Below are 24963 nucleotides of genomic sequence, written 5' to 3' on the forward strand. Positions count from 1 at the left end.
GGCGTTAGACCTAAAAGGCTGTTGGTCTCAAAACGTTTCACTTTCTGCGTTGGTTCACTTTTCAAACTGTTGCCACCAACTATTACAGCCATGTATTATGTTTAAAGAAACTAAATAATGAAGAATCTGCATGAATGTACGAATGTTTCTTGCACTGTGAAAAAACAACGGTTCCTAGACTCATCAAATTCTGAATAACGTAGTCCTCCAACCGAAAATGGGCACTTCGAAGCCCGAATTTTGAATGTCGAATTTCTTTTATTATCTATTTTAACTTTTATGAAGCTTTAACGAATTTTTGATTAACAAACTCAACGATTTCAAGGTGAGCAGTGGCAACAGTGTACTGAAAAAAACATTTTCATCTCCACCGCACGAGACTGTATATCGGAAATTCTAAAGATATGCTGTTATTTAAATATTTTGTAATATTGCTGGTGGAGTGAATTTTATGTGGTTTAAGTGCGAAGAACATGATATTTAATAAATAAAAAAAAGTAATGCACATAACGTTAACAAAACGCCCATTTGGGCGTTTTGTTAACGTTATGTGCATTACTTTTTTTTTATTTTATGGCATTTTATGGCGTTAACAAAACGCCCGTTAACGCCATAAAATTTGAAAGCTTTCTGATTTTTTTTTTTTTTTTTTTTTTTTTAAAGCTCAAAAGGGCTTTGTCCTTAAGGGACTATTGTTTTCGTTTTGCGATTTTGCTTGGAATCACTCTGTCCGTTTCACTTTTCAAACTGTTGCCACCAAATATGATCGCTCTCATATTTTGTAAAACTTTAACAAAATTTCGATTAACAAAAATTTGATTTGCTGTTGAACTGAATTTTATGGTTTAAGTGCGAAGAACATGATATTTAATAAATAAAGGTAACAAAGGTAACACACAAAATGTTAAAAAAACCGCCCCTTTGAACGTAATTTAAAATCTGGAACCTTTCAGATTTTCTTTTTTTATACATATTTAATTTATTTTTATTATTTTTCCCCCATTTTTTTCCTATGTACCTCTAAAAAGTTGAAGTACCATTTTTTCCCTACCCTGCTTTATACTATTTCCTATATTCATAATTAAATTTATGTTTTAATAATATGTTTTAAGACAGGTAATTCTATATTTTGAAGATATATCAGGTATGATAAAATAAAAATCCTGTGTATGTCCCATATACTCAGCTGTAAAATCATCAAGTTACGAGTTTTTCCTATTTCATTACTTTATTTTTTTCCGCTTGTGTACATAATGAAGTACTTAAACTATTGTACACTTTTAAAATCAGAACTCTTTGTATAGGTGCTATTCAGTGGATAATTAAATAGGAATTTTAAAAAAGCGGGGCTCTAAAATTTTGTTTTTAAAGCTGACAAATTTAAAATTATGTTGAACATTTATACTATGAAAAGTGAACTATTCACTTAATTCAAACATTCCTTTTTGAATTTTCCCACGTTTCAATTTATTACTTTATTTATAGCATTAATAAATAAAGATTTAGCAAAAACATATCTTGTTAACTTTCACTCTAGAATATTACTACGTCGTAAACGAAACGCAATCTAAATCTTATCTTAGATAATTTATTTCGTATCTCAGACTTGACTGTGTACAATGATTTCGTTACACTACAACGCTGCACACAGTTTTGCTTAGCAAAATGGCTGTAAGTATTGAAGCTATTAAAGAAAACTACAACGCCAACTTGAAAGCAAAGGATTACAACGAGAAATTTAACCGTATCCTACATCTCATAAGAGGAAATTTCGAATTCATTTTGCAGTTTTTGCACGAAGTTGTGCATTCAGGTACGTAACAATCTATTTATTCACTAATAAGCGCTTTGTTGAATTCCTTTTCCGTTAAGGAATATTCGGTGATGGAGAAGATTCAAAGGTGGGTTTAATTAGCATGTTATATGTCCAAATAAAACATTTAATAAAAAATAAACATTTAATTGGTATGTTATATGTCCCATGTACTAAAGCATATTTTTCACCTAATAACTTTTTCATTGATTAGAGGCGATGGGGGAATATTATGTGTATAGAGGTACTTTTCTCATTTTCACCGAAAATACTGAGCATATTTTATCTTACAATAAAATGATGCTCATTTCTATCAGTAATTGATTACATATTTAAGAATTGCTAACAAAAGATAGCACTTGTGGATCCATATAGTCCAACCGAGTACATTTTTTAGATACAAGTTCTTCACAGTATTATAAAGGTTAACTAATATTAGCTTCTATGTTATTAAGGGCTAACCTTTAGGGTAAGCCATTCTGTCTGTTGCCATTTCATGAGGTACAAGATATTTCATTTATCATCCGCTTGGCATAAACATTTCTGATTCTGAAATAATTAAATAGGAATCAGAAGAAAGAAAGCGTGTAAGGCTGCTATCACACATCCATTTGTTTCGGAAGACCAACTGTTTGGAACAATTTTTCTGCTTTGTCACAACAGCCAATCACCACAGATCGCTTTGGGGTTAACACAGGGGAAACTGGTTCTCCATTACAAACAAGCTGATAGCTGATTGGTTGAAAACGAACAACTTGCAATTTTTTTCGAAAGGAAAACAATCGCGCGTCTTACCAGTAAATAGTAAACCAGGCAGAAAAATTGTCCGAAACAGTTGTTCGTGTGAAACAAATGCGTGTGTGATATGGGCCTAAGGTGTATATACCTAAGGAAAAGGACGCTCTTATTGTGGGATATCTAAAGAAACATGGCTGATAGAGCGTTTCATCGTATCGCGAGGTTAGTTAATTGATTAAGACAAAGAAATTCGAGGACTACCTGCTTATGAGGTGAGATGCCTTCCTGTAGGAATTTTTAAGGGAAATTCGCTGCGTTTAATCTACATTGTATATGGGGGATACCACGAAAATCAATCATGTAGCTAGCCCATACGCCGGGATTCGAACTCAGTATTCGATTTTTACCAATGTTCGAACTACCAGGGTTCAATTTTTACCACTCGGCCGTTGGTGGATCCTCGTATCGCGATTGCCATGAATACTGACCCCCGAAACCACGTATTTAGTATCCATGGTTCACAACCAAGGGAAAATTTCCTCTGAAGTTTCAAAATGCGTGCCGAGTAATAAACAACTTATGGCCAAATGTGAAACTCAGCCACGGAAACAAAACAAACATGATATTTCCACAGTAATCACGACTATATATACGTGTGTGCAGTTTACTGAGGGATGTGCTCGTAAATGGAAATGGGAATGAAAATGAGCACTTTGGAACTTCACGTAAGTCCTCAGGTTACAAGTCACTCTTCAGAACCCTGCTTTTATTAATTGAACCTTACCCATGGCGTTTATTAAATGTATTACGCTTAACGCTATGCGCGAGAGTGTGTAAAAATCACATACGATCAAATTTCAAAGCAGAAGAAAGGTTTTTCTTGATGTAAAAATCGGAGATTTATCTAATTGTGAAGAAATTGATGTAATAACTGAAATTATTATAACATTAAAAAAAAAAAAAAAAAAAAAAAAAGAGAGGGAGAAAGATTTTGCCACAGAGTTGAATTTGTATGCCAAAAAATTTTTATTGTGAAATTCTTCGAAAAAGCTGATCGTGAAATATCGAGGAATGGTTCGATAATTGCTGAACTGAGCCAGACTTTCAGTGCTTGAGTGACGTAGATATCGTTTCAAGTGTCAGGAGAACAGAAGAGACAGAGAGCGATACTGAAAATACAGGCGATAAAGATCCTGAAAATTCATCATATCAATTCCTTCCGAGACAGCAATGACTTCTGTCGAAACACTATCGGACTTCGTCGACGAAAGGAGATGTAAATAAAATAATAGTATTTCAAAAAATACGTAATGAAATCTGACAAATATTTAAACGTTTCAAAAACAAAGTAATTACTGATCATTTTTAAGAAGTAAATGCATATAGTATGCGTGAAAATTGGAAACTTTGATTATCCGTTCTTTTCAGTTATCCGTGACCTCCATCCCGGCATTGATCGGATAATTGAGAATACACTATGATCATTTACCGGCCGCTTAACAATGCGTTTTTATTTGCTGAATGCTGTATTTCAAGTAAATAAAAGATAAAGTGCTTAATCCTATCATTGATGACGATGATTGGTTAAATGTCATTTCATGCATGCTAAACGTCATTGCTTAGAAATCAAATATTTGGATTTGGTGATGCAAAACCGTTTTTTCGGATACGTCATGTGTTTAAAAGCAGGGGGAAATGAAATCGTAGCTTTTAAATTTGCCCTTAATAATAAATTTTAACTCTTTTCTTGTACCTTCACTGTATTTTTTTATGGAATTTTTTGCTTAAGATAGCAACGGAACTGAAACATTAGTTAAGTACTTAAGTTTGTTAAAGCCTTGATATATGCAAGGTGATTCACTACCAGACCGACAAACTTGCAAGGTGTGTAGGGGGGTACAGATACGACTCGGAATCACATAGCACAGTAGCAAATGCCGTAGTTGCGAGCTATAGTGCAAAAAAGCAGAGAAAAAGAACAGAAAAAGCAACACAATGGGATAGAAAACATTTAAGGTTGTACTACAAGAGGTGTTCGAAATTACAACCAGAAGTCATCGTGCAAACCTGAAAGCGGCTCTGCATGGAATTCCTTACGTTCTGGAAGATTCCTGACATCTACAGATATTCGAGCGACGAGGTCTTCAATTGAAGGAACAGGCATTTCGTACACCAAACTCTTCATGTGATCCCAGAAGAAGAAGTCCATGCATGATATTTCCGGTGATCTAGCAAGCCATTGAACTGAGTCACCATGAACTATCCACCCCAGTCCAAAGGTTACGTCGAGGTGTCGTATAATGTGGAGGTACCCCATCATGCTGGTGTTAAATAGCTTAAGTTCACGCCGGGAAATAATGTTATGAATCTTACTTCACGGCACCAATGTTATATCTTAAATTCCTATATTGTTAAATGTTAAATATGAAACTACTTGCCGTTAAAGGGAGTGATCGTATAGTGAAACGTGTACAGCATTTTTGCGTTGTGAAAAAAATGCATTCCGGGACCGCGCCGTGAGAGGATCGAAAACATAAAACATATACAAGATATAAAGGAAAAGTTCATATTAAATATATAAAAAAAACATACTGTAAGAGGTTCCAGATTAAATATCAGTTTATTCAATTACAACACAATAAGAAAAATCTTAACCTCATCTGAGAGTCTGTTCATTTAAATTCATAAAAAAAACTTAAGGTTTGTCTGGTGATTTAAAAGAACGGAAAGGGAAACAATTTAAGGCCTGAGAGTTAAATTTTAGATTCGACGTTGTTTTTTTTTTACTGCTAAGGACGTTTTTGAAAAAACTTGCCTAGGGTTCAAACACACCAAAAAAAAAAAAAATACAACTTAGCTTGAGGGGACATCTTGAAGCGGAGGACTCTTATCTTATCAAGAGTTGATGTCGGCCGGGCTCATCTTGACACAGGTTCTAAAAATGTAGACTCCACTTCACTACTGTAGAACAGAAACAGGAGCACTGCTGCCCAGAGCGGCTATCCGCTTGGTCCTGAAAGTCCTATGTCCACACGCAGGTAACTCGTTCAAATTTCGCCTCTTTACCAGCACGCCGCAAGGAAGAGGGTTTTCAGGCTCAGGTCAGAAACGTTTTTTTTCTAGGCCATTTCAGCTCGCCTGTTCTTACTCATCCCAAGAGCAAGCTTCACGAGTAACGACCCAAGTAAATTCCACCCACCAGTCAGTAAGGGAGAGAGTCCAACTCCAATTTTCTTCAAGCCAGTTTTCAAGAGCAACGTCCACAAGACCAGCAACCCGAAAGTCAGCGAATCCAAGCGTGAGTGCCTAAGCGAGTCCAAGAGTAAGTGTGTAAGAGAGTCTCGCCTCTTAACCAAAACGCGGCCGGGGAGCATATTTGCCGCTCCCCGCCGGAAAACACCTCTCGGAGTCACTTACATTTTGTCCAGCAAGCCCAAAAATCAGCGAGTCAGTCCGAGAGTCAGCCAAAAGTAAGTGTGTCCAACTCAAATTTCCTTCTTGTCCTTCACCAAACGGGCTCCAACTATGGCTTCACTTATCGCCCCCTTAATTATGGCAAAATCTTCGTTTTCAACTCCAGAATGCGGAAATAAGGGTGATCGCGCATGCGCGCCCTTCTTCACTTAGCCAACAACCGGACCCTCAATCGCCAAAACCTGAATGACTTACATTGAAAGACAAGTAGCAACCTTTGACCTTTCCGTCACGTACTTTCCTCTCTTAAGGTCAACTAACAATGAAAATTCTTTCTCGAACATTCTAAAGCGCGCGAAATCATGACTTGGCGAAAATTGCCTCCCTTTCCCTGCTTCTTTCACAATGAATAAAAGTTTGTACAAGATTTACAAATAGAGGAAAATAAATAATACTCTTTTAAACTAAATAATATTCCCAGAAGCATCTGTCTTTCCCCAAAATTAAAGCCTTAAAATAAATAATTCATAATCAAATAAAAATTAAGATTTCCATAAATCATAAAATCATTCACCTAATTTTTATAACGCTATCAGATAATTTCTCTACATAACACTGGTACCACATGGGCCGACACCCGCCCTGTCATGGATAGACTTCTTATTATGGGGTCACGAAAAGAGTTTCGTGTACGAGACGCGCTTTCCTTCAGTTGAAGACCTTGTCGTTGCAATATCTGTAGCTACCGGGAGGATACATGATATGCTAGGAATCTTCCAGAACGTAAGGAATTCCATGCAGCGCCGCTTTCAGGCCTGCCAGACGACTTCTAGTCGTAATTTCGAACACCTGCTGTAGTACAACCTTAAAATAAAATGTTTTCTATCCCATTGTGTTGCTTTTTCTGTTCTTTTTCTCTGCTTCTTTGCACTATAGCTCGCAACTACGTCATTTGCGACCTTGCATTCCTGTGTGATTCCGAATCATCTCTGTACCCCCTACACACCCTGAAAGGTTGTTGGTCTGGTAGCAAATCACCCTGTATAAATTAAATAAATTTTGGCTCCGAATTTAGTATCTTTATCTTAATTAATTTAGTAATTAGTACCGTAGCAAGTAAAAAAAAAATCTGAAATTTTTCAGATTTTATATTACGCTCAAAGTGGTATTTGTTACTTTCTTGTACGAAGTAAAGGAAGTGTTGTAATCGCGAAACATTTTGGGTATCATATCTTAACAAAAATATCCATTTTGACTGCTCTCGAATCCATCTAACGATGTTTTTGCGTGACATCTATACGTACGGACAGAATAAAGGACTTTTTTTTTTTTTCCAAAACGGTTTGAAAAAATGGATTCAGTAGAGATTTTTGTGTGACGTCTATACTTACGTAAATGCGTATGTATCTCGCATAACTCAAAAACGAGTAGTCTCATCACGTTGAAATTCTGTATATGGAATTGCTATAACATTGTGTATCTCTCTTTTTTGGTTACACATAAACACACATATATATATATAACCTCTCCGTTGCCCGGCTCGGTGAGCTCAGTTTTTTTTTTCTTATATATTGGTAAATTGTGCATTTTTTGCTTTACATACTGACAAAATTATGCTGGTGTTATGTTCGGGTACGGTTATATGAATTTAATTAATCTGCATGCAATAGTTGTAGAATTATCAGCAATTTAAAAGTTGTTCAAGTGCTACTAGGCCTAACAAAGCTGCCATTTATTTACATTAAGCTCTTAGTAGAACAGTGAATTAACTCAGTTTCAGCACTTTCAGTTTTTTTTTTCGGAGGGGGGGGAGGCAATTGGGACCAAAAGTTAACTTTCAGTTTTGTGCACCGAAAATCTGCCTTCGTGCCCGCTGGCCGAATTCCATGTTTTCGCGTAGAAAATCTAATTTAAATTGTATTTTAGCTGTATTTGCTGTTTAAAATTTTTCTGTATTTCACAAATTTTAATGAATATATTTTGAGTTTTTATGTATTTTTGCCTTGCCGCGAAGTGAGAACTGAATTAATTGAATGAGAAATATATCTCTAATGAAATTCGGGGAAATACATTTAAAGAAATGCTGAAAGAATGTATATAATTTGGCAGGTTGTACAAGAAAGTCATGTGGTGTCTACATCAGATTTCTTCATTTACACATACATACACGTTTCGATAGCATTTGGGCTAACACCCTTCTGGGCCAAAAATATTTAAAAACAGCACATGTTTAGAAATTCCGATAGAGAGTCTTGCATATTAGAGATAAAAATATTTTATTCCATACAGTGTGTTGTCACTGCTCGCTTGAGTTTCTTAATCATAAATTCTTTAAAGTTTAAAAAATATGAAATAAATAATAAAACAAATTCGAAGTTCAAGATTCGGGGTTCCAAGTGCCTAAATGCGGGGAGGGGGAGGACTATATTATTTAAAATTTGATGACTGTGGGTATCGTCAGTGCGAGAAACATAAATATATTCATGCAGATTCTACATTATTTAATTTCTATAAATATAATACAGGGCGATAATATTTGGTGGGAACAATTTAAAATGTGGTACAGTCGTTTATAATGATGCGACGCAAAATGCCGTTTCGAGACCAATAATCCTTCTGAGCTAACGCCTCTTTGAGCTTATAAGATATTTGAAGGTATGGTAAAGTGCGAGTGAATTAATGAAATATTAAATGTTGCATTGGGTAGATTTTATAAAATATCTTTAATTTCCTATGAATCTTTTGCGTGATAGAAAAGAATACTGCTGATTATTCTCCATTCAAAAGTGAAAACATTACATAGCTTAGTGATAAGGTATCAATTACTGCAAAACTACTCTATTTTCCCTTGAATTTTCAAACTTTGCTTTGTACAAGTGAAGCGAAACTTCTGATTATTTGCAGACGATAATATCGGGAATTTTAACGTTGAATTTTAGATCTATGTTGTCTCTTTTTCATGTTTACAGAATTAGCTCAATTTCACGCACCGTTATCTTTTAATGTGAGACATGAAATGAGGTTCGGAGAAAAAGCATCCAAAATAATCAAAATAAATTCTGAGAAAATATTTATAATATACGCGTCTTATTTAAACATAATAAAAGAAATGTTTCAGAGTTTTCCCATGCAACGGTAATATGCATGTTTCATCTGTTGACCATAGCGGAGAAGAATACATGTGATCAAGAAATAACTAAATTAAAACCGAAGCTAATGCCGCCCAGCTGAGATAGTGGTTAGCTATGCTTACTGCCGTACCGAAGGGCCAGAGTTCGAATCCCGGAGAAGGCATATATGTTTGTAAATGTATAGCGTCTGTGCGACATGCGGGCACTCTAAATATGCGGCGAGAAGAAAGTCCTTTTAAAAGGTTGGCTGCAGAGGAAGACGTGTGGGAGACTCTCAGACCCGTCTCTTTGGGGTGCACTCCATCGAAGTTGGGGGCGGAACTGAGCAAAGTCATTCTATCACTTGTCTAGTATTCCATCTCTACCTCTTTGCGGAACCCTGTTTTTGATGATAATACTAATCTAGCCTAAGTGTCTCGTGGTGTGGTGTATTTAATTATGGCAAAGCACACTAGGGCTATCTGCCTAAGGGGAGGGATGCCTTCATGGAGGACTTTCTAAGGGAAACTGGCTCGTATACACGTTACACATGGGGAAAACCACGAAAACACCCATGCAGCCAGTCCGTTCGCGGGATTCGAACCTCGAACCGAACTACCAGCCTAAGTGCCTCGTAAATGAACCCTTCGTTGGTTCTTGGTCCAATGCTCTTGCCAACGATAGGCGCAATCTTGCACTCCTTGCCATGATGAAGTTCGTGGGCTTGTTCTGATGTTACCGTCAGACAATTGAGATAAGTCACAAAACAACAGCAATAAACTGAAGCTAAACGATCCGTTTCTCTGCCAACAAAGTGAGAATTACGAATAGGGAACTGAGACGTATTCAAAACAACTCCTGATATATCTAATTGGCACCACAGTGGTGGTTCGGCTCGGGTCAAATCCCGATAATAGGCTAACTTCATGGGTATTTTGGTGTTCTTTCGCATGTGATTTCATAGGTTCTTTGGCAAGCCAATTTCCGTATAAAGTTTTCGCATACGAATGCAGTCTTTGTATGCTTTGTGTTAACAAACGGCCGACTGGCCATCTAATTAGGAAGACGAATAAACTAATACAAAATATAAATTTAGACAAAAAAAAAAAGTCTGAAAGCTTTCAGACTTTTTATATTACGGCCAGAGGGGCGGGTTTTTTTTTTTAACGCTTTTTACGCTGTTTTTTCTTTTTTCTTTTTTTTTTTTTTTTCTTTTTTCTTTTTCTTTTCTTTTTAGTCCAAAGGGATTTGAATCCCGAAGGACTATTAGTTTCGTTTTGGCATTTTGCGTCGGACTCATAAATGTCGGTTCACTTTTCAAACTGTTGCCACAAAATGTTAGAGTCCTGCATTATATTTGAAGAAATTAAATAATGAAAAATCTGCATAAATGTATGTATATTTCTCGTATTGTGATAAAACAACGGTACATAGAGTCATCGAATTTTGAATAACGTAATCCTCCAACGAATATGAGCATGTGGAAGACCAAATTTGAAATTTGAAATTTGTTTTATGATCGATTTCCTATTTTTTAAAACTTTGACGAATTTTTGATTAACAAACTCAAGGATTTCAAAGCGAGCAATGGCAACGTTGTGCAGAAAAAACATTTTTATCTCCAGCGCGTGAGTCTCTGTATCGGAAATTCTAAAGATATGCTCGTTTTAAAACTATTTTGCGATATTGCTGTTGCACTGGATCTTATGGTTTAAGTGCGAGGAACATGATATTTAATAAAGAAAGGTAACACACAAAATGTTAAAAAACGCCCCTTTGGACGTAATTTAAAATCTGAAACATTTCAGATTTTTTTTTTTTTTTTTTTTTTTTTTTTTTTTTTTTTTTTTTTTACGCTTTGTGTAATACCTTTATTTATTAAATACCATGTTCTTCGCCCTTAAACCATAAAATTCAATTGAACAGCAATATCGCAAAGTCATTTTAAAATGATTTCTTTAGAGTTCTGCTACACAGTCTCACGCGATGGAGATAATAAACGTTTTTTTCTCCGTACAAGTGTTGCCATTACTCGCTTTGAAATCTTTGAGTTTGTTAATCAAAAATTCGTTAAAGTTTTACAAAATATGAAATAGATAATATAACAAATTCCAAATTTCGCTTCCAAATACTCGTATTCGGATGGAAACGTACGTTATTCAAAATTTAATGGCTCTAGGTACCGTAGTTTTATCACAATGCGAGACAGATATTTGGTGGCAACAGCTGAAAAAGTGATCCGACATTTATAGTGAACCAACGAAAAATGCCAAAAGGAAATTAATAATCTTTCTGGGCAAATTGCCCCTTTGGACTAAAATCTGAAATCTGAAACTAAAAATCTGAAAACTTTCAGATTTTACATTATGCCAAAAAGGGCGTTTTTTTAAAGATTTTGTGTGTTACCTTTATTTATTAAAAATCGTGTTCTTCGCACTTAAATCATAAAATGCAATTCAATAGGAATATCACAAAATAATTTAAAAAGAGCAAAACAGAACATCTTTAGAATTTCCGATTCACAGTTGGGGGCCCCTATGATAAAGAAATACCTTTTAATTTCAATATGCAAAACATACGAGGGTTGTACGTCTAAGTGAAGGATTACTTTCGTGGATGACTATCTACGGAAAACTGGCTCTTTTTCGTATTTACGTCATACTTGGAGAAAAGCCACGGAAATACCCATGTGGCCAACTCATTTTTCAGAATTCGATATTAGGTTAATTCCTCTGTTAAGCGTGTAAATTTTATACCTTTTAACTTTTTTATTACAAATCGTTATTTATTTTTCCTTACAGTATAAAATTCCAAGACGTCATATGTAAGATTTTTAACTGGTGAGCTTAAAGAAGTTATTTGTTTCATCAAATGACTTAACATTTGGTGCCTTATATGAATTGAAACTTTTAATAAACATAAATTAATATTATCAAGCTCAAATTATATAAAATACACAGCAACTTTGTCTCACGTTTAAGTATTCAATTGTTAACTGTTAATTAAAATTCTGATTTAGATTTATTAAATAATTAAGAAAAAACCCGAGAGTGAGTAAATGCTCAGAAAGAATACAGCGCCTTTCCTATTCCTTTAACTCTGCCGTTAATTTTGATTAAATTATTTGATTGTTAGCCCACAAGGTGTTAGATAGAAGGGCTATTAATTTCGTTTTGGCATTTTGCGTCGAAAATTTTAAATGTCCGTTTTACTTTCCAGACTTTTGTTACCAAATATTATCGCCCTGTGCTGTATTTAAAATAAATTAAATAATGAAGAATATGTATAAATGTATGTGCTTCTCGCATTGTGATAAAACAACGGTACCTAGAGCCATCCAATTATGAATAACGTAATCCTCCACCAAATATGAGCATCTGGAAGCCCTAATTTGGAATTTTTTTATTATCATTTCATATTTTGTAACACTTTAGCGAATTTTTGATTAATAAACTCAACGAACTGTACGAAAAAAAAAAAAAACATTCTTCTAATTCCAGCGCGCGAGACTTCTAAAGATATGCTCATTTTAAAATTATTTTGCTATATTGCTGTTGAAATGAATTTTATGGTTTAAGTGCGAAGAACGTGATATTTAATAAAATAAAGGTAATACACAAAACGTTAAGAAAACACTCCTTTGGGCACTGTGTAAAATCAAAAAGCCTTCAGACATTTTATCAAGTTATTTATTTATCTATTTCAGGACGCTTTCAAGGTTCTAAGGTCTTGGAAGTGGGCAGTGGTGCCACTGTACATAATATTGCCTCTGCTAGTGCTTGCTATGACCATATCGTTCAGAGTGACTATGTGGTGGACAACTGCGAAGAATTAAAGCGGTGGCATGAAGGAACGTCCTCTTTGGATTGGTCTGAGTTCCTTGACATAATTGTCCATCTAGAACATAATGAAAAGTAAGTACTTGCGAACATAAATTGTATTATTCAGAATCATTAATAGGTAAAAAATGAGAAGAGGCAATATTCAGTTTGATTCTTGGGATCTAAGGATGGTAATTAGGGCATGGTAAATAGGGCACATACCCTTTGTGCAAAAGGTTCCCGGAAAATCATGTCATATGCATAAAAATACTTGAATTTTTCTGTTAAATAGAGTTAGCATATTCCCTATACATAAAATGTAAAAATTCTCATCGTCTGGGACATGTAGTTCATGTTCAAAGCAGTTGAAGCATCTTTCGCTTTTTTGATGTTGCATTTTGAGTAATGAAGCCTGAGATTCTTTGACCTTGAAGGAGCTTCCTGCCGATTCTTTGATCCTTCTTCCTGCAGATTCTTTGAAGGAGCTTCCTGCCGTGCCAAAACTACTTAATTTACCTTATTTAAGGGGACTCATACACATTAAACCCCTCATGATCTTCGAATATGTGACTGTTGCAAGAATTGGGATATTTTATTTATTTTAAAAACAATTACTTCCAACTTTTTACAGCTGACTACATAATATAGCCGCTTTAGAAACTAGTAACCAGAAAGTTTGTGTTGCCACAAATATTTTTGTAATATAATCCTCCTTGTGACAAAATATTTCGCCATGTTTCCACCTTGCGCGCATGATATTTTAAAAATGGCTAATGGTTGTAGAGTTGCGCGTCTCCAACTTGCACGCAACCAAGAGGTGACTGTTGAAACTGGAAAATAGACAAGAGTCTTGCTAAGGGTTTAAGTCCCTTTTTATTCAACTTAAGAAATTACAATTGCGTGCTCTTGACGCTCACAAACTACGCCGACCCGGCGGTAAAATAAAAATAAGAACCTGAAAAGAAATAATAACAAGACTCTAACTACGAGGCTCTCTAAAATTAACTAACCTCACCGCGTTTTACAATACCGCTGCTAATTCAGCAAACTTTGAATATCACGTTGAACGATTAACAATTCTCCGAGGCAAGCACACAGGCCGAAACGCGGGGTTCTTCAATTTCTGGCTAACTACCTCCGCGCTCGTGAAGTAAGAACAGCACACCTCGAACTCGTTTCCTTTCTATTTAACTCAGAATACTTCCGCTGATAATTTGAATCCTTGCGCGTTCTACTAAAATTTACATACTCTGGCATTGGCAGTTCCAGGGGAAAGTAAGGCTTGACAGGAAAGATAGTTTAAACTTAAAATAAATGTTAGTTAAAATAAATATAAACCCTACATAGTACATACTTGAAATTGGATGGAATTCTTTATATGGGCACTATTTTCTAACCGAACCAACAATATGATGAATATTTTAATATTGAAAAATTTTATGAACGAAAACATTACAAATTTTGTTAATAAAATACATTTTATAAACTCAACTCAAAATAAAATAAAAATTTAACACGACATTTTTAGAATTTTAGGTTTACAGTAGCTTCCAAATGTTATAAAAGCTATATATTAAATATGGAATTAAATTATGAAACAGAATCTTTTAAACTGCGCGCGCAAGTTGGGAACATGACGAAAAATATTGTCACAAAGCGGATTAAATTATAAAAATATTTGTGGCAACACAAACTTTCTGATAACTACTTCAGAAAGCAGCTATATTATGTAATCAGCTGTAAAAAGTTGGAAGTAATTGCTTTTAAAATAAATACGTTATCCCAATTCTTGTAAGAGTCACCTATTCGAATATCTTATGGGTTTTAAGGTGTATGTGTTCCCTTAATACCCTGTGGCTCCGCTATTCTCCGTTAGAACGCTTTTTGGAGTCAGTGTTTTCGAATAATTCACATTTATCCTAAACGATGCAAATGCCAGTTTCAAAAGAGATATTTATCAAGTACTTCTACTTCTAGGAAGTCAAGAACACTGGAGCATGGTACAAATGTATATTCTGATGGACGTTATTCAAAGGTCGTTATGTAACAATCTTTTACATTTAAAATGGAATTGCATTATAAGCATTTCCTGCGAACGTTTTCAGCACAGGAATGTAGTATCTATAGGAACTATGTGTAAATGCCTTTCGTTATTAAAAACAGTCAATTTTTTTTGACACGTTCCATATTGCAAACATACTGTTTTTTTTTTTTTTTTTTTTAATTAATTTTCAGGTTTCAACCCTAATGTGAATAAACAAATTATAAGTTTCTCTCTCTTTGCCCTCATTTTTTTTTACTTATTTTTATTTATAATGCTTTCTTTCCACTTAGTGCTTAATTCTGATATAAAGATTATTTAAACCAACGAATCTAAAAGTATCTCATTTCTCTTGCCTTCAGTTAAAAATAGAATCATTCGAATTAGAAATCAAAGTGACTACGTTGGAGGTATCTGAAAGTTAACCTAACATAAAAGGTAACATTTGAAAAATATCAAGACCTTATGCTTTGATTTGTTCTTCTGAACTTTCTTATCAAGAGTATAGTACTCGGATAGTACGTCGGCTGTTGCAGAAAGGGAATTAATATCGAGGAGAGATAAATTAAGAAATTATTGCAAAAGATAATTATAAAAGTGACAGGGATTATTTTTCCTATTTCTTTCTTTACAGTGATTTAAGGATTGCCAGAAAGGAGTTGGAATCCCGTATTCGGAAAAGTGTGAAATGTGTTGTACGGAGTGATCTTCTCTCTGACACTGTTCTGCCTGTAGAACTGCTGATTGCCACAGAAACAGAGCCTCCTTTTGATTTGGTAATATCCGTCCTGTGCATCGAAACTGCGGCTCCAGATTATGAGGGTTACATTGATATCTTGAAAAGAATAAATGGTCTGTTAAAAGTAGGTGGAGGGCTCATCATTTGCGGCTATGAAAATGGTTCAATGTGGCAGGTAGGAGACAAGACATTCCACCATATTAAATTGACGACCAAGCAAGTGTTAGAAGCTCTTGAAACAGCTGGCTTCGGAAAATGTGACCTCAGAACGCTTCCTAAAGTAAAGTCTGAATATTCTTATGATTACGAGACTTTGTTTTGCGTAGCAGCAGAAAAATTATAAATTCTTAGGGCATTTGATCTTATATTTGATTTATCTTGGTAAATAAATGAATTTCTTTTTGAAACCTGAATATTTCTTAATTACAAAGGAAATCGCACACAAAAGTAGAGATTTACATTACTGATATACAGGGTGTCCTATCAAGGCCGCCCAAATTCTGCACAGACAGATTCTTCACTTGGAATACATAAAAAATTCGCTCAGAACTGTACGACCCATAGTTTTCGAAATAAATGCAGCAGAAAAGTATGACTTCAGATCCAGTGCAAAAGGGGGGATTTATTGGAAACATAATCATCCCTCTTTGTATATGTTTACATCGTAAGCCGTTCAGAATGTCCAACGAGCATCGAGGCATGCACGCGCTTGCCGTGGAATGGCTGACTGCACACTTTGCAGCAGCTTGTTGACCACTTAAGTAAAGGCATACTCTTGGCACTAAAAGGCACACTCTTGTTTTAGGAGATTATAAAAATTCTGTTGTCATTCCCTTCTTTCCATCAATAAGCTATAACGTTGCACATATTTTACAGAAATTTAACTTCCGAGTCGTTTATTCTCCCATCAACAAAACTCCGAGTTCCATACTCAAGGACCCCATTCCGGATATGAATTTCTGGGGTATTTATAGGATTCCTTGCCAGTGTGGTTTAATTTACATTGGCCAAACTAAGAGAGCCTTAAAATTTCGCGTCAAGGAACATGAGGCATATGTTAGAAAAAAGGAAACACAGAAGTCTTCTGTCGCCCAACATTGTTGGTCCGATAATCACACTTTCAATTTTTCTGCTGCCAAAATTATTCAAGAAACATCTTCCATTGGAGAACTGGATTTTCTAGAGGCATTTCACATTCAAAAAAAATCTTTCTGTTCTAATTAACGATCCTAATTCCAATCCATCTTTGCCTTTGGCCTTTTAAAGAAATTATATTTTAGTTCTGGTTTCATCAACACATGGCGCCACTAGCTTATTTTCTGTCCAGGCTTTCTTATCTTATCTGATCATTATACCCTATCTCGTTCATTTGCGCTTTTGCAGCTGACGATGGTGGTTCGGTAAAAGCATCAAAACTAGTCCTGTGAAAATTTGAAAATATAACGCCGATTTTTGTTGTTTGACTTCTGAATTAGAAAAATGTATGCCAACACTTTAAAGCTGCATTGGGAATTCTAAGTGTATACTGCTATGCCGCTTTTGAAATCTTTGTAATTTTGCCGTTGAACTATATACGGTGTAAAGTGCGAAAAAAATTATGCTTAATAATAAAGCTAAAAAGTCAAAAAAAAAAAAAAAAAGTGCTTAATAGGAGTGACTGTAACAGCAGACTGGTAAACTGCAAACTCAGCGAGAGCATAAAAAACCTCAACAAATCTTTTTGGATGACCGTTAAAATCTGAAACCTTTCAGATTTATTATTATCATTATTAGCAGTGCCACTCGTAGTGAAATTCGTAAGTGCAAAAAGAGTTAGATTTGTGTCCTTTGGAACTTGAATGAATTACCAAGTAAAAAAGAAAATAAGGAGTTTGGATAAAAGCAGACACTGAGCTAGATTTATCGGTTAAAAAAAGCCTGCAGACAGGGAAACTTGAGATTCTTGTTATGCACTCACGCCCACTATGGCGAACCCGGTTTATAACGAACACGGATAAAACGAATGACCTTTCGATCCCGCTCATTTTCCTTTAATCTATTCCATTCGACTATAGCGAACTCCCAAATATACGAAATCGGTTAATGCGAATTTCATGGATATCTACTTTTTTATATTTCGACATAAAATTCGATTCAACAGCAAAATCAGAAAATATTTAAAAACAGCATATCTTTAATCATTATGAAATAGCCTAACAAAACAATTTCAAAATTAAGGCCACTGCGAGAAACATACACACAATCATGCAGATTCTTCATTATTTAATTTCTTTAAATGTAATACAAGGCGATAATCTTTGGTGGCAACAATTTGAAAAGGGATACGCCATCTATAAGTGATTCAACGAAAAATGCCGTTTCGAGACTAAAGTCTCATCCGGGACTAATGTCCCTTTTGGGCTAATAATAAAGAAATGAGATCCTAGATATTTTCTAATTAGGTGATTTAGGTGCTGCCATTTATTTTCTTATAAAATTTACTCACGGTCTCTAAAGCACGAAGTTTAAGAAATGCACATGCTGTTGTTTTCCTGTTTGCTTATACACAAAATTTATCTCAAAAGAATTACTGCAAATTTTCTTCCTGGATTGTCGTGACCAAGGTAAGTATTCCTTGTCCCTTTTCCGTTCTTTGTGATTTTTTATTGACGGTTAAACTTTTGCTTTATTTAAGTCCGAATTTCTGTGGATTTTATCTCGCTGTGCTTTCATAATTTCTCTTTACTTTGGTTTGAAATATTTAAAGATATTTTTCAACTTGCAGGTACAATTATAACTGCATTTTGAGCGCATATTTCTACAACTTTTTTCATTAAATTTCTTTAAAAAAAAAAAAAAACTTTTTTGCTTGTGAAACGGGAAGGAAAAAGCTTTTGACCATATTCAGCGTTATAAAAAATTATATAATAACTACGTTAAGAAATACAAACATTAAAAAATTATTTCAACAGTATGCAAATTTATTCTGTGTTAAGACTATTTTAAAGTGACATTTTAAGAAAATTACTCAATATTTAATAAAAGGATATGCAATTCTTTCATGCTTTTTAATAGGAAGTTATTTTGATAAAGCTATATGGTAAAATACTCATTAAAAATTAAATTTTACTGTCAGCAAATTCCATCCCACATAAAATGTAGATTAGTAAACAAAATTACACATCTTTTCAGTTATTTCTTTATGGATAAAACCTTATTTAATATTTCAATATAAAAATGTGGAAATTATACTGAGATTTTACGAATACACACTCACACACCCCCGCACATATATATATTTGCATTTATAAAGAAATGCAAGGAGAAAAAATATTAAAAATAATGATGAATTTCAAAATTTATTTAAAAAGGATTTGAAAACTTTACATTTGTATATAAAATTTTAGTTGAACATTTATTACCATTATTAAGAGGCCATTTTGATGTTCTTATTCAGACAAGCATTTTCAGGAAAATATTGAATTAATCTATCTCAAATTCATTTTTTAAGCAAATTTGTATGACTCTAAACTTAGGTTGTTATTTAATTTCAAATATTTAGTTGTTATTTAATTTCTGCTATGTAAAAAATGATCAGATGGCAAAAGAACACTGACGTAAAACGTCTTTTTGAAGTAACAACAAGAGGTTCCATTAACTTAATTCTACGCTATTCCATAGCCGTTGTAACCAATAGAAACATATTCTATTTATTGTGAAAAGTGGATTATTTTGAATGCTTTTTCATTAATATTCATTATTTGTTGTTTAACTTTGGTTTTCTTAAAACCTCTAATAAAAATAAATTATTGTTAATGAGGCTAAAGTGCAGAATCGCCCACTTATTTGTTTGGCGCTTTTTACAATAGTAAGAACTGGATTTTTGTCAATTTCCTTTGACTTTTTAAGTGACAATAGGTCGATGTGTACATGGATAAAGTCAAGAATGTGCGCAATGTCATTTTTGTGCAATTCTGGGATTTTTTTTTAAGTGAAAATAGGTCGACGTGTACATGGATAGTGAGTATGTGCAATTCTTAAAAACGTGCCAAGCAATGGGCGATGCTGCACTTTCCCCGTTATGAAAGCAAGAATTCAGATCATTATGTTTCCTTGTATAAAGACTCTTTTTTTTTTTTTATGCGATTTTGTTTTCCCCGTTTTAGAGCATGTCTTCAAAATCCAGTAGTCATTATAGTCAATTACCGCGCAGCCGAACGCGGACCCGAACTCCAAAAAGCAGTAGCCGAATGCAAACTTTAAGTCCAAAAAGCAGTAGTCGATTACAAAGTCCAAAAAGCAGTAGTCGAATAAAAAGTCTTAAAAGCAGTAGTCGAATTCAAAATCCAAAAAGCAGCAGCCGAATGCAAACCGTAAGTCCAAAAAATAACAGACGATCACGGTCTTCAAATCCAAGAAGTGCAAGGAAAACGCGGCCTCGAAGTGCGAAGAGCCGAAGCAAGTCTCCAAAAGGTGCCCATCTACTTAATCCTGGAAATTTTGCTGGAAAGAAGGGCCCTGTTCCCTTTACTATATGGAAGAAACACGATTCATACGAACCTGGTACGAGTCCAAGCCGTATAGTCACTAGATCTCAGACTGGATTCAATAGAGTAAAGGTAATTTGGAAATTTACTATCCTATAAAAGATTTATTATTTTTATTAGAAGTATGACTTCTGCTAGAACTGAGTAATGAATACTCTACTTTTAATAGTTTTTAAGCAAGGTTTACTGGTCTCCCAGTCGGCATAGTAGTTAAAAGAGGCAACCTCCCTTGTGAATGGATTCAGATTAGAATACGAGGTACGTCTCCACATCTTGCATTTAGGCTCAGTAAAGCCATATACGAAAGTTTGTTGATAGGATAAGAGAAATATAAGACTCATAAATAATATTTCCTGCGATTTTTCAATCAAATTGAGATGGTGCCTGGTATAACTTCAAGGGTACTTTCGCGTTATACATTAAATAGTATCACTGTTGTCATTATCGTAAGTTTTAAGCATCATATTGCAAACGTTTTAAGGATTTTTAGTCTTCATTTTGTGTCATAAAAAGTGCTATGTTAGCACAGCAAAATCCTGGTCTGTTCTTAATTCTTAATACAATGGAAATAAAATATCAAAAGTTTTCAAGTGTCCCTCTCAACCGTCCTCTAAACTCAGTACGAATGTCAAATTATAAAGCTTCGTAAAACTCAAAAAATCACATCATGCATTTCGCTGCAGTTGATCGATTTTTCTCTTCCTCATACTAGTTTTGGCAGTAAGTTGAAAACTTAAAATTTCAAACAAAATCCCTTACAAAGTATTTGATACAACGAGGTTTTGTTGCCTACCAAAATAAGTTCTCCGTATATCATTTGTGATAATTGTGCTATACATAACTTGTGAATGCCACTTGATTGTCACTGCTTAATACCGAAGGTCTCTGGATGATGAAAAATACGCATTGGTAATGATCAGTGAGGACAGTTCCCATGCCTCTGGACTTGGGCTGGAAATTGGGATAATGTATGGACGTTTGTATTTGTCATAGTTGTGGGAAAAGTAAAAATTCGAGGTACTGATGAGAATCTGGAATCTTATTGCAACGACAACAACAGCAACAGCTTAGTGCAAAGACTTGGATCCGAACCCATAAGTTCTTACGCCGTATGACCAATATATTGCTATCTGATAAATAATTTCAGTCTATTTCGGATAGCTTGTATTCAAAATTTGAACCCATAAGTTCTTACGCCGTATGACCAATATATTGCTATCTGATAAATAATTTCAGTCTATTTCGGATAGCTCGTATTCAAAATATTCTGATTTGTTGTCTGACTACGAAATATGACTATTTTAGTGCTTTAACAACAAAATCTGGCGGGGTGTGCTCTTCACAGCTCAACCTTTTAGTATGCAGTAGTTCTGCAAACGATGTTATGTTCTCAGGAACTCAAACTATGTAAATATTATTATGATTACTCCTGGTCCAAAAGATCTAATTGTTTTTAAGGTGGCTTCTGAACTAAAAATCTGGTGAACGATAACTCGTCACCACCTGAATATTACTACAACTGTATACCAGGTCTCATGCCTCTCTCCAGTTACCCTTTACGTAGAGGTGGTGTATTTAATTATGGCAAAGCACACTAGGGCTATCTGCCTAAGGGGAGGACTTTCTAAGGAAAACTGGCCTGTATACACGCTACACATGGGGAAAACCACGAAAATACCAATGCAGCCAGCCCGTTCGCGAGATTCGAACCTCAGACCGAACTACCAGTGTTCAGCGACTTTACCGCTCGGCCGCTGGTGGGCCCTTTATGTAGAGGATATAAGGAATTATGACATTCTCCTATGCCTAACTGCAATGTAACTATAGTTTTGCTTTTCTGTCTTCCAAAAAATTTTCCATAAAAGTGTCTGCGTCTGATTTATATTTAAAGCAAATGTGAAGGGAACTTTACCACAAGAAAAAATAAGCATTCCCTGAAAACCACATTACAGTGGAACCTCGATTCTTTCTTGAATGCCATTCGCCAACCGAAATATTCGCAAACAAAATAATTTTCTCTGTAAGAATTAATGTAAAATGGATTTATTCGTTCTTCGATCAAGTTTTTATTTAAAATTCATTGTCTCGATAGTTGTTTATTTAAAATTTAAAACTGCACAAGTTCATAACCCAAAACCAATGAAAATCACTAAAAATAAAACAAAGAGAGTAAGTACAATATTAAGCAGGCAAAATTACCAACAAGTTAATTTTACTGTACCCATGCAAAGGAAAGTGGATGGCTTTGAGTGCAAAATGATGAGGAAGATGCTTCTTTTGGATTTACTTTCCGCAAAGATATTGGGTAATTACCTTTAGAAGGCATTTTCGTGCTTTCTTTGTTTCAGTGTCACTCTGCTCAAGACTTATTAGGCGTCTCTTTCACTTAAAATTTGTCCAATGTGATTTGCAATTGCCTACGTTTTAAAATGTTTCTAAACGAGACATAGCATTGTCATTGAAAATACTTATGCTGCAGCTTGCTACTGCTTTATTAGAGTGATATCATTACGTGGAAACTTTATCATCTCATTTTTCATGAATTTCACAGATAAAAAAACTTGGTCCTTTCTTCCTCTTTTAAAAAGCCTTTCTTTCACAGCCGTTATGTCACCTTTCTTATATTGCCACTTCTGAAGTTGCATTCCTTTCTTGCAGCTACTTTTTATTGGTCCTCTAGTAACTTTTCCACGTCGTTATTGTTAAATTCTTAGTCCATGGTTTGCCTAGAACTGCAGTATTATATATAACTGTAAGAAAAAGGCTACCTGGAATTATCAAAATATTAATGATTATTTATCTATATCGAGAGATAAGAAAGGTAACAAAGCGCAAGAATAAAAGACAGTACATTGCTCAGTGCCTTCACTCGCAATTTAGCCACAACTTCTGTGAGTTTTTGCCAATAAATCATAGTAGCGACAGGCAGTTCGTGTTGGTAATTGACTTGAAAGATGTACTTTGGGTACATCTATCGTCCGGAGTCGCGAATGAATTCAAGACCTAAGTCTGGCAAAACATGGTCGTGGGGTGGCATAATTAGTGAATTCATTAAAGTTCATCCAATCAAAAAGTTCAAATGGTCGTATTCAATCTCTGAGAAGTTCTAAATAGGAGTTTGTGTATTTATAACGTTCGTGGTTGAGAGCACTTTGGTCACGTGATTTTAAGTAAAACAACTTAAGTTTTCTATCTTTAAAGTTCGAAACAGTATTTTCCCCGACATTATACAAAACATTCACAGTTCTTTCATATTAGCTTTAGTCAAAAACACAAAGTCCAGAAAATAATTATAAATTTGAGTAAAATTTGCAGTTTTCATTAATTGTAAAGTCTTAACATGCGATTGGAGAATGCACTCGTGGAGGAAGAGAGTACAACCCCCAAACCGGATCACTTATAGCCTTAGCCGGTTTCAGTTGCCAACGGTCGAACTGGATCTCGGAGAGAAAAATGTGAGGGCTTGCCTACAGGATAACAAATAAAGGTTCGTTGTAAGCGCTCCAAGTTTCTGTCTGCAACCAAATCTGGCATAATTACCTCCAGTCCAAATTCCTAGTGCTGTAAATCACTTGCTGCCAAATTCTGTTAATGAGAACAATTAAATTATGTTTCCAGAACGACCTGAGTATCAACTATGGCATAGATTGTCTCAAAACACCTCTTATGTTTCCAACTTCAGTATTTGTAACTCGAGACACTTTCGTCATCCGAGTAACTTTTTGTTGAAAAACGAGATGTCAGTGATTGAAGGTCAATTGTACAAATTTCTGTCACCATTGACGCAATGAAACCTATTGAAAATGGTACCACTAAAAATTTCTTTCATTGATCACTAACGAACCTTATTTCACATAAACCCCAACTTACTGTTTAATCATTAAGAATTCAAAATTAAATAGAACAGCTTGGGTTTAACAAAATACTCTTTAGTTTATTTTCTGTCTAATGAAGAAATTTATACATTATATTAAAACAAAATAATTATTTGGTAATAATCCTTACTGGCACGTTTTGACATAACTAGGGAAATAAGTCCATTTACCTTGGAGAACTCATCTGAGTCTTAACATATCATTTTCTATATATTTCTATATATATTTTAAAAGAAATATTTTCTCCTTCTTCAGAAAACAGATTCAAACACTGCACTATTCGGGGATGAGAAGAAATTCGTAGTACCCAACTGTCCTCATTTATCATTAATCATGAAAGGAAGGCACGGAGCTTTGCCTGCTACCATAGTCACTCGATCTTCAGGCAAATATTATTCAAAGGACGATAAACTCGAAGGCAGACTTACATGGTACAAGACTGGAAAAGGAAGAGATGCATCGGAAGCACGCGAAGATTTTGAATTTTCGCTAAGGACGGATGAAGGTGATGATGAATATATGTGTTCAATTCAATAAAATATTTTTCCAATCAATAAATTGTTACTTTTTTGTATGTACATCAAACTGGATGAATGACTGAGAATTATGTATTTATAAATATAACTGTGTGTTGTACTGTGCGCATAGTTACAATAGATCCCTTATTTCGTACAAGGAAGTGAAAATGATATTGTCAGTTCGTCATCAAGTGCATCATGATAGCAAACTCAAAAGCAATTTTTTCAGTGAGAAACTTTTTTTTTCTCCTTCCGTCTACTTCAGACTGCAACACACTTTTTTAACAAAAAAAAAAAAAAAAATTTCTATCGATTTTTAACTTGCTTCTAGATAAGCTATTGAGTTCAATTTTTTTTAAATTAATATT

At 34.7% G+C, this 24963-nt stretch overlaps 2 protein-coding genes across 2 annotated transcripts; both read left to right on the top strand.

Moving 5' to 3' along the window:
- The first annotated feature begins 1612 nt into the window (after positions 1-1612).
- Positions 1613-16083, top strand: LOC118182271 (nicotinamide N-methyltransferase-like). The gene is made up of 3 exons (XM_035351594.2): positions 1613-1813; positions 12782-12989; positions 15572-16083. The coding sequence occupies exons 1-3, from the start codon at positions 1666-1668 to the stop codon at positions 16017-16019; spliced, it is 804 nt and encodes a 267-aa protein (XP_035207485.1). The 5' UTR covers positions 1613-1665; the 3' UTR covers positions 16020-16083.
- A 2075-nt stretch (positions 16084-18158) lies between these two features.
- LOC118182272 (uncharacterized) lies at positions 18159-24738 on the top strand. The gene is made up of 3 exons (XM_035351595.2): positions 18159-18279; positions 19822-20274; positions 24333-24738. The coding sequence occupies exons 2-3, from the start codon at positions 19825-19827 to the stop codon at positions 24612-24614; spliced, it is 732 nt and encodes a 243-aa protein (XP_035207486.1). The 5' UTR covers positions 18159-18279; positions 19822-19824; the 3' UTR covers positions 24615-24738.
- Positions 24739-24963: the final 225 nt, after the last annotated feature.

Source organism: Stegodyphus dumicola, chromosome 8, assembly GCF_044657685.1.
Source record: "Stegodyphus dumicola isolate Sdum_Otavi_A_Nest chromosome 8, ASM4465768v1".
In the NCBI taxonomy this organism is placed as follows: Eukaryota; Metazoa; Arthropoda; class Arachnida; order Araneae; family Eresidae; genus Stegodyphus; species Stegodyphus dumicola.

What these genes read in the sequence shown, in the direction of transcription:
- LOC118182272 (XM_035351595.2), top strand. Translation starts at nt 19,825, where the DNA reads ATGTCTTCAAAATCCAGTAGTCATTATAGTCAATTACCGCGCAGCCGA. An exon ending in CTGGATTCAATAGAGTAAAG is followed by an intron (nt 20,275 to 24,332) that starts GTAATTTGGAAA and finishes CTCCTTCTTCAG; the next exon opens with AAAACAGATTCAAACACTGC.
- LOC118182271 (XM_035351594.2), top strand. Translation starts at nt 1,666, where the DNA reads ATGGCTGTAAGTATTGAAGCTATTAAAGAAAACTACAACGCCAACTTG. An exon ending in GCACGAAGTTGTGCATTCAG is followed by an intron (nt 1,814 to 12,781) that starts GTACGTAACAAT and finishes TATCTATTTCAG; the next exon opens with GACGCTTTCAAGGTTCTAAG. An exon ending in CATCTAGAACATAATGAAAA is followed by an intron (nt 12,990 to 15,571) that starts GTAAGTACTTGC and finishes CTTTCTTTACAG; the next exon opens with TGATTTAAGGATTGCCAGAA.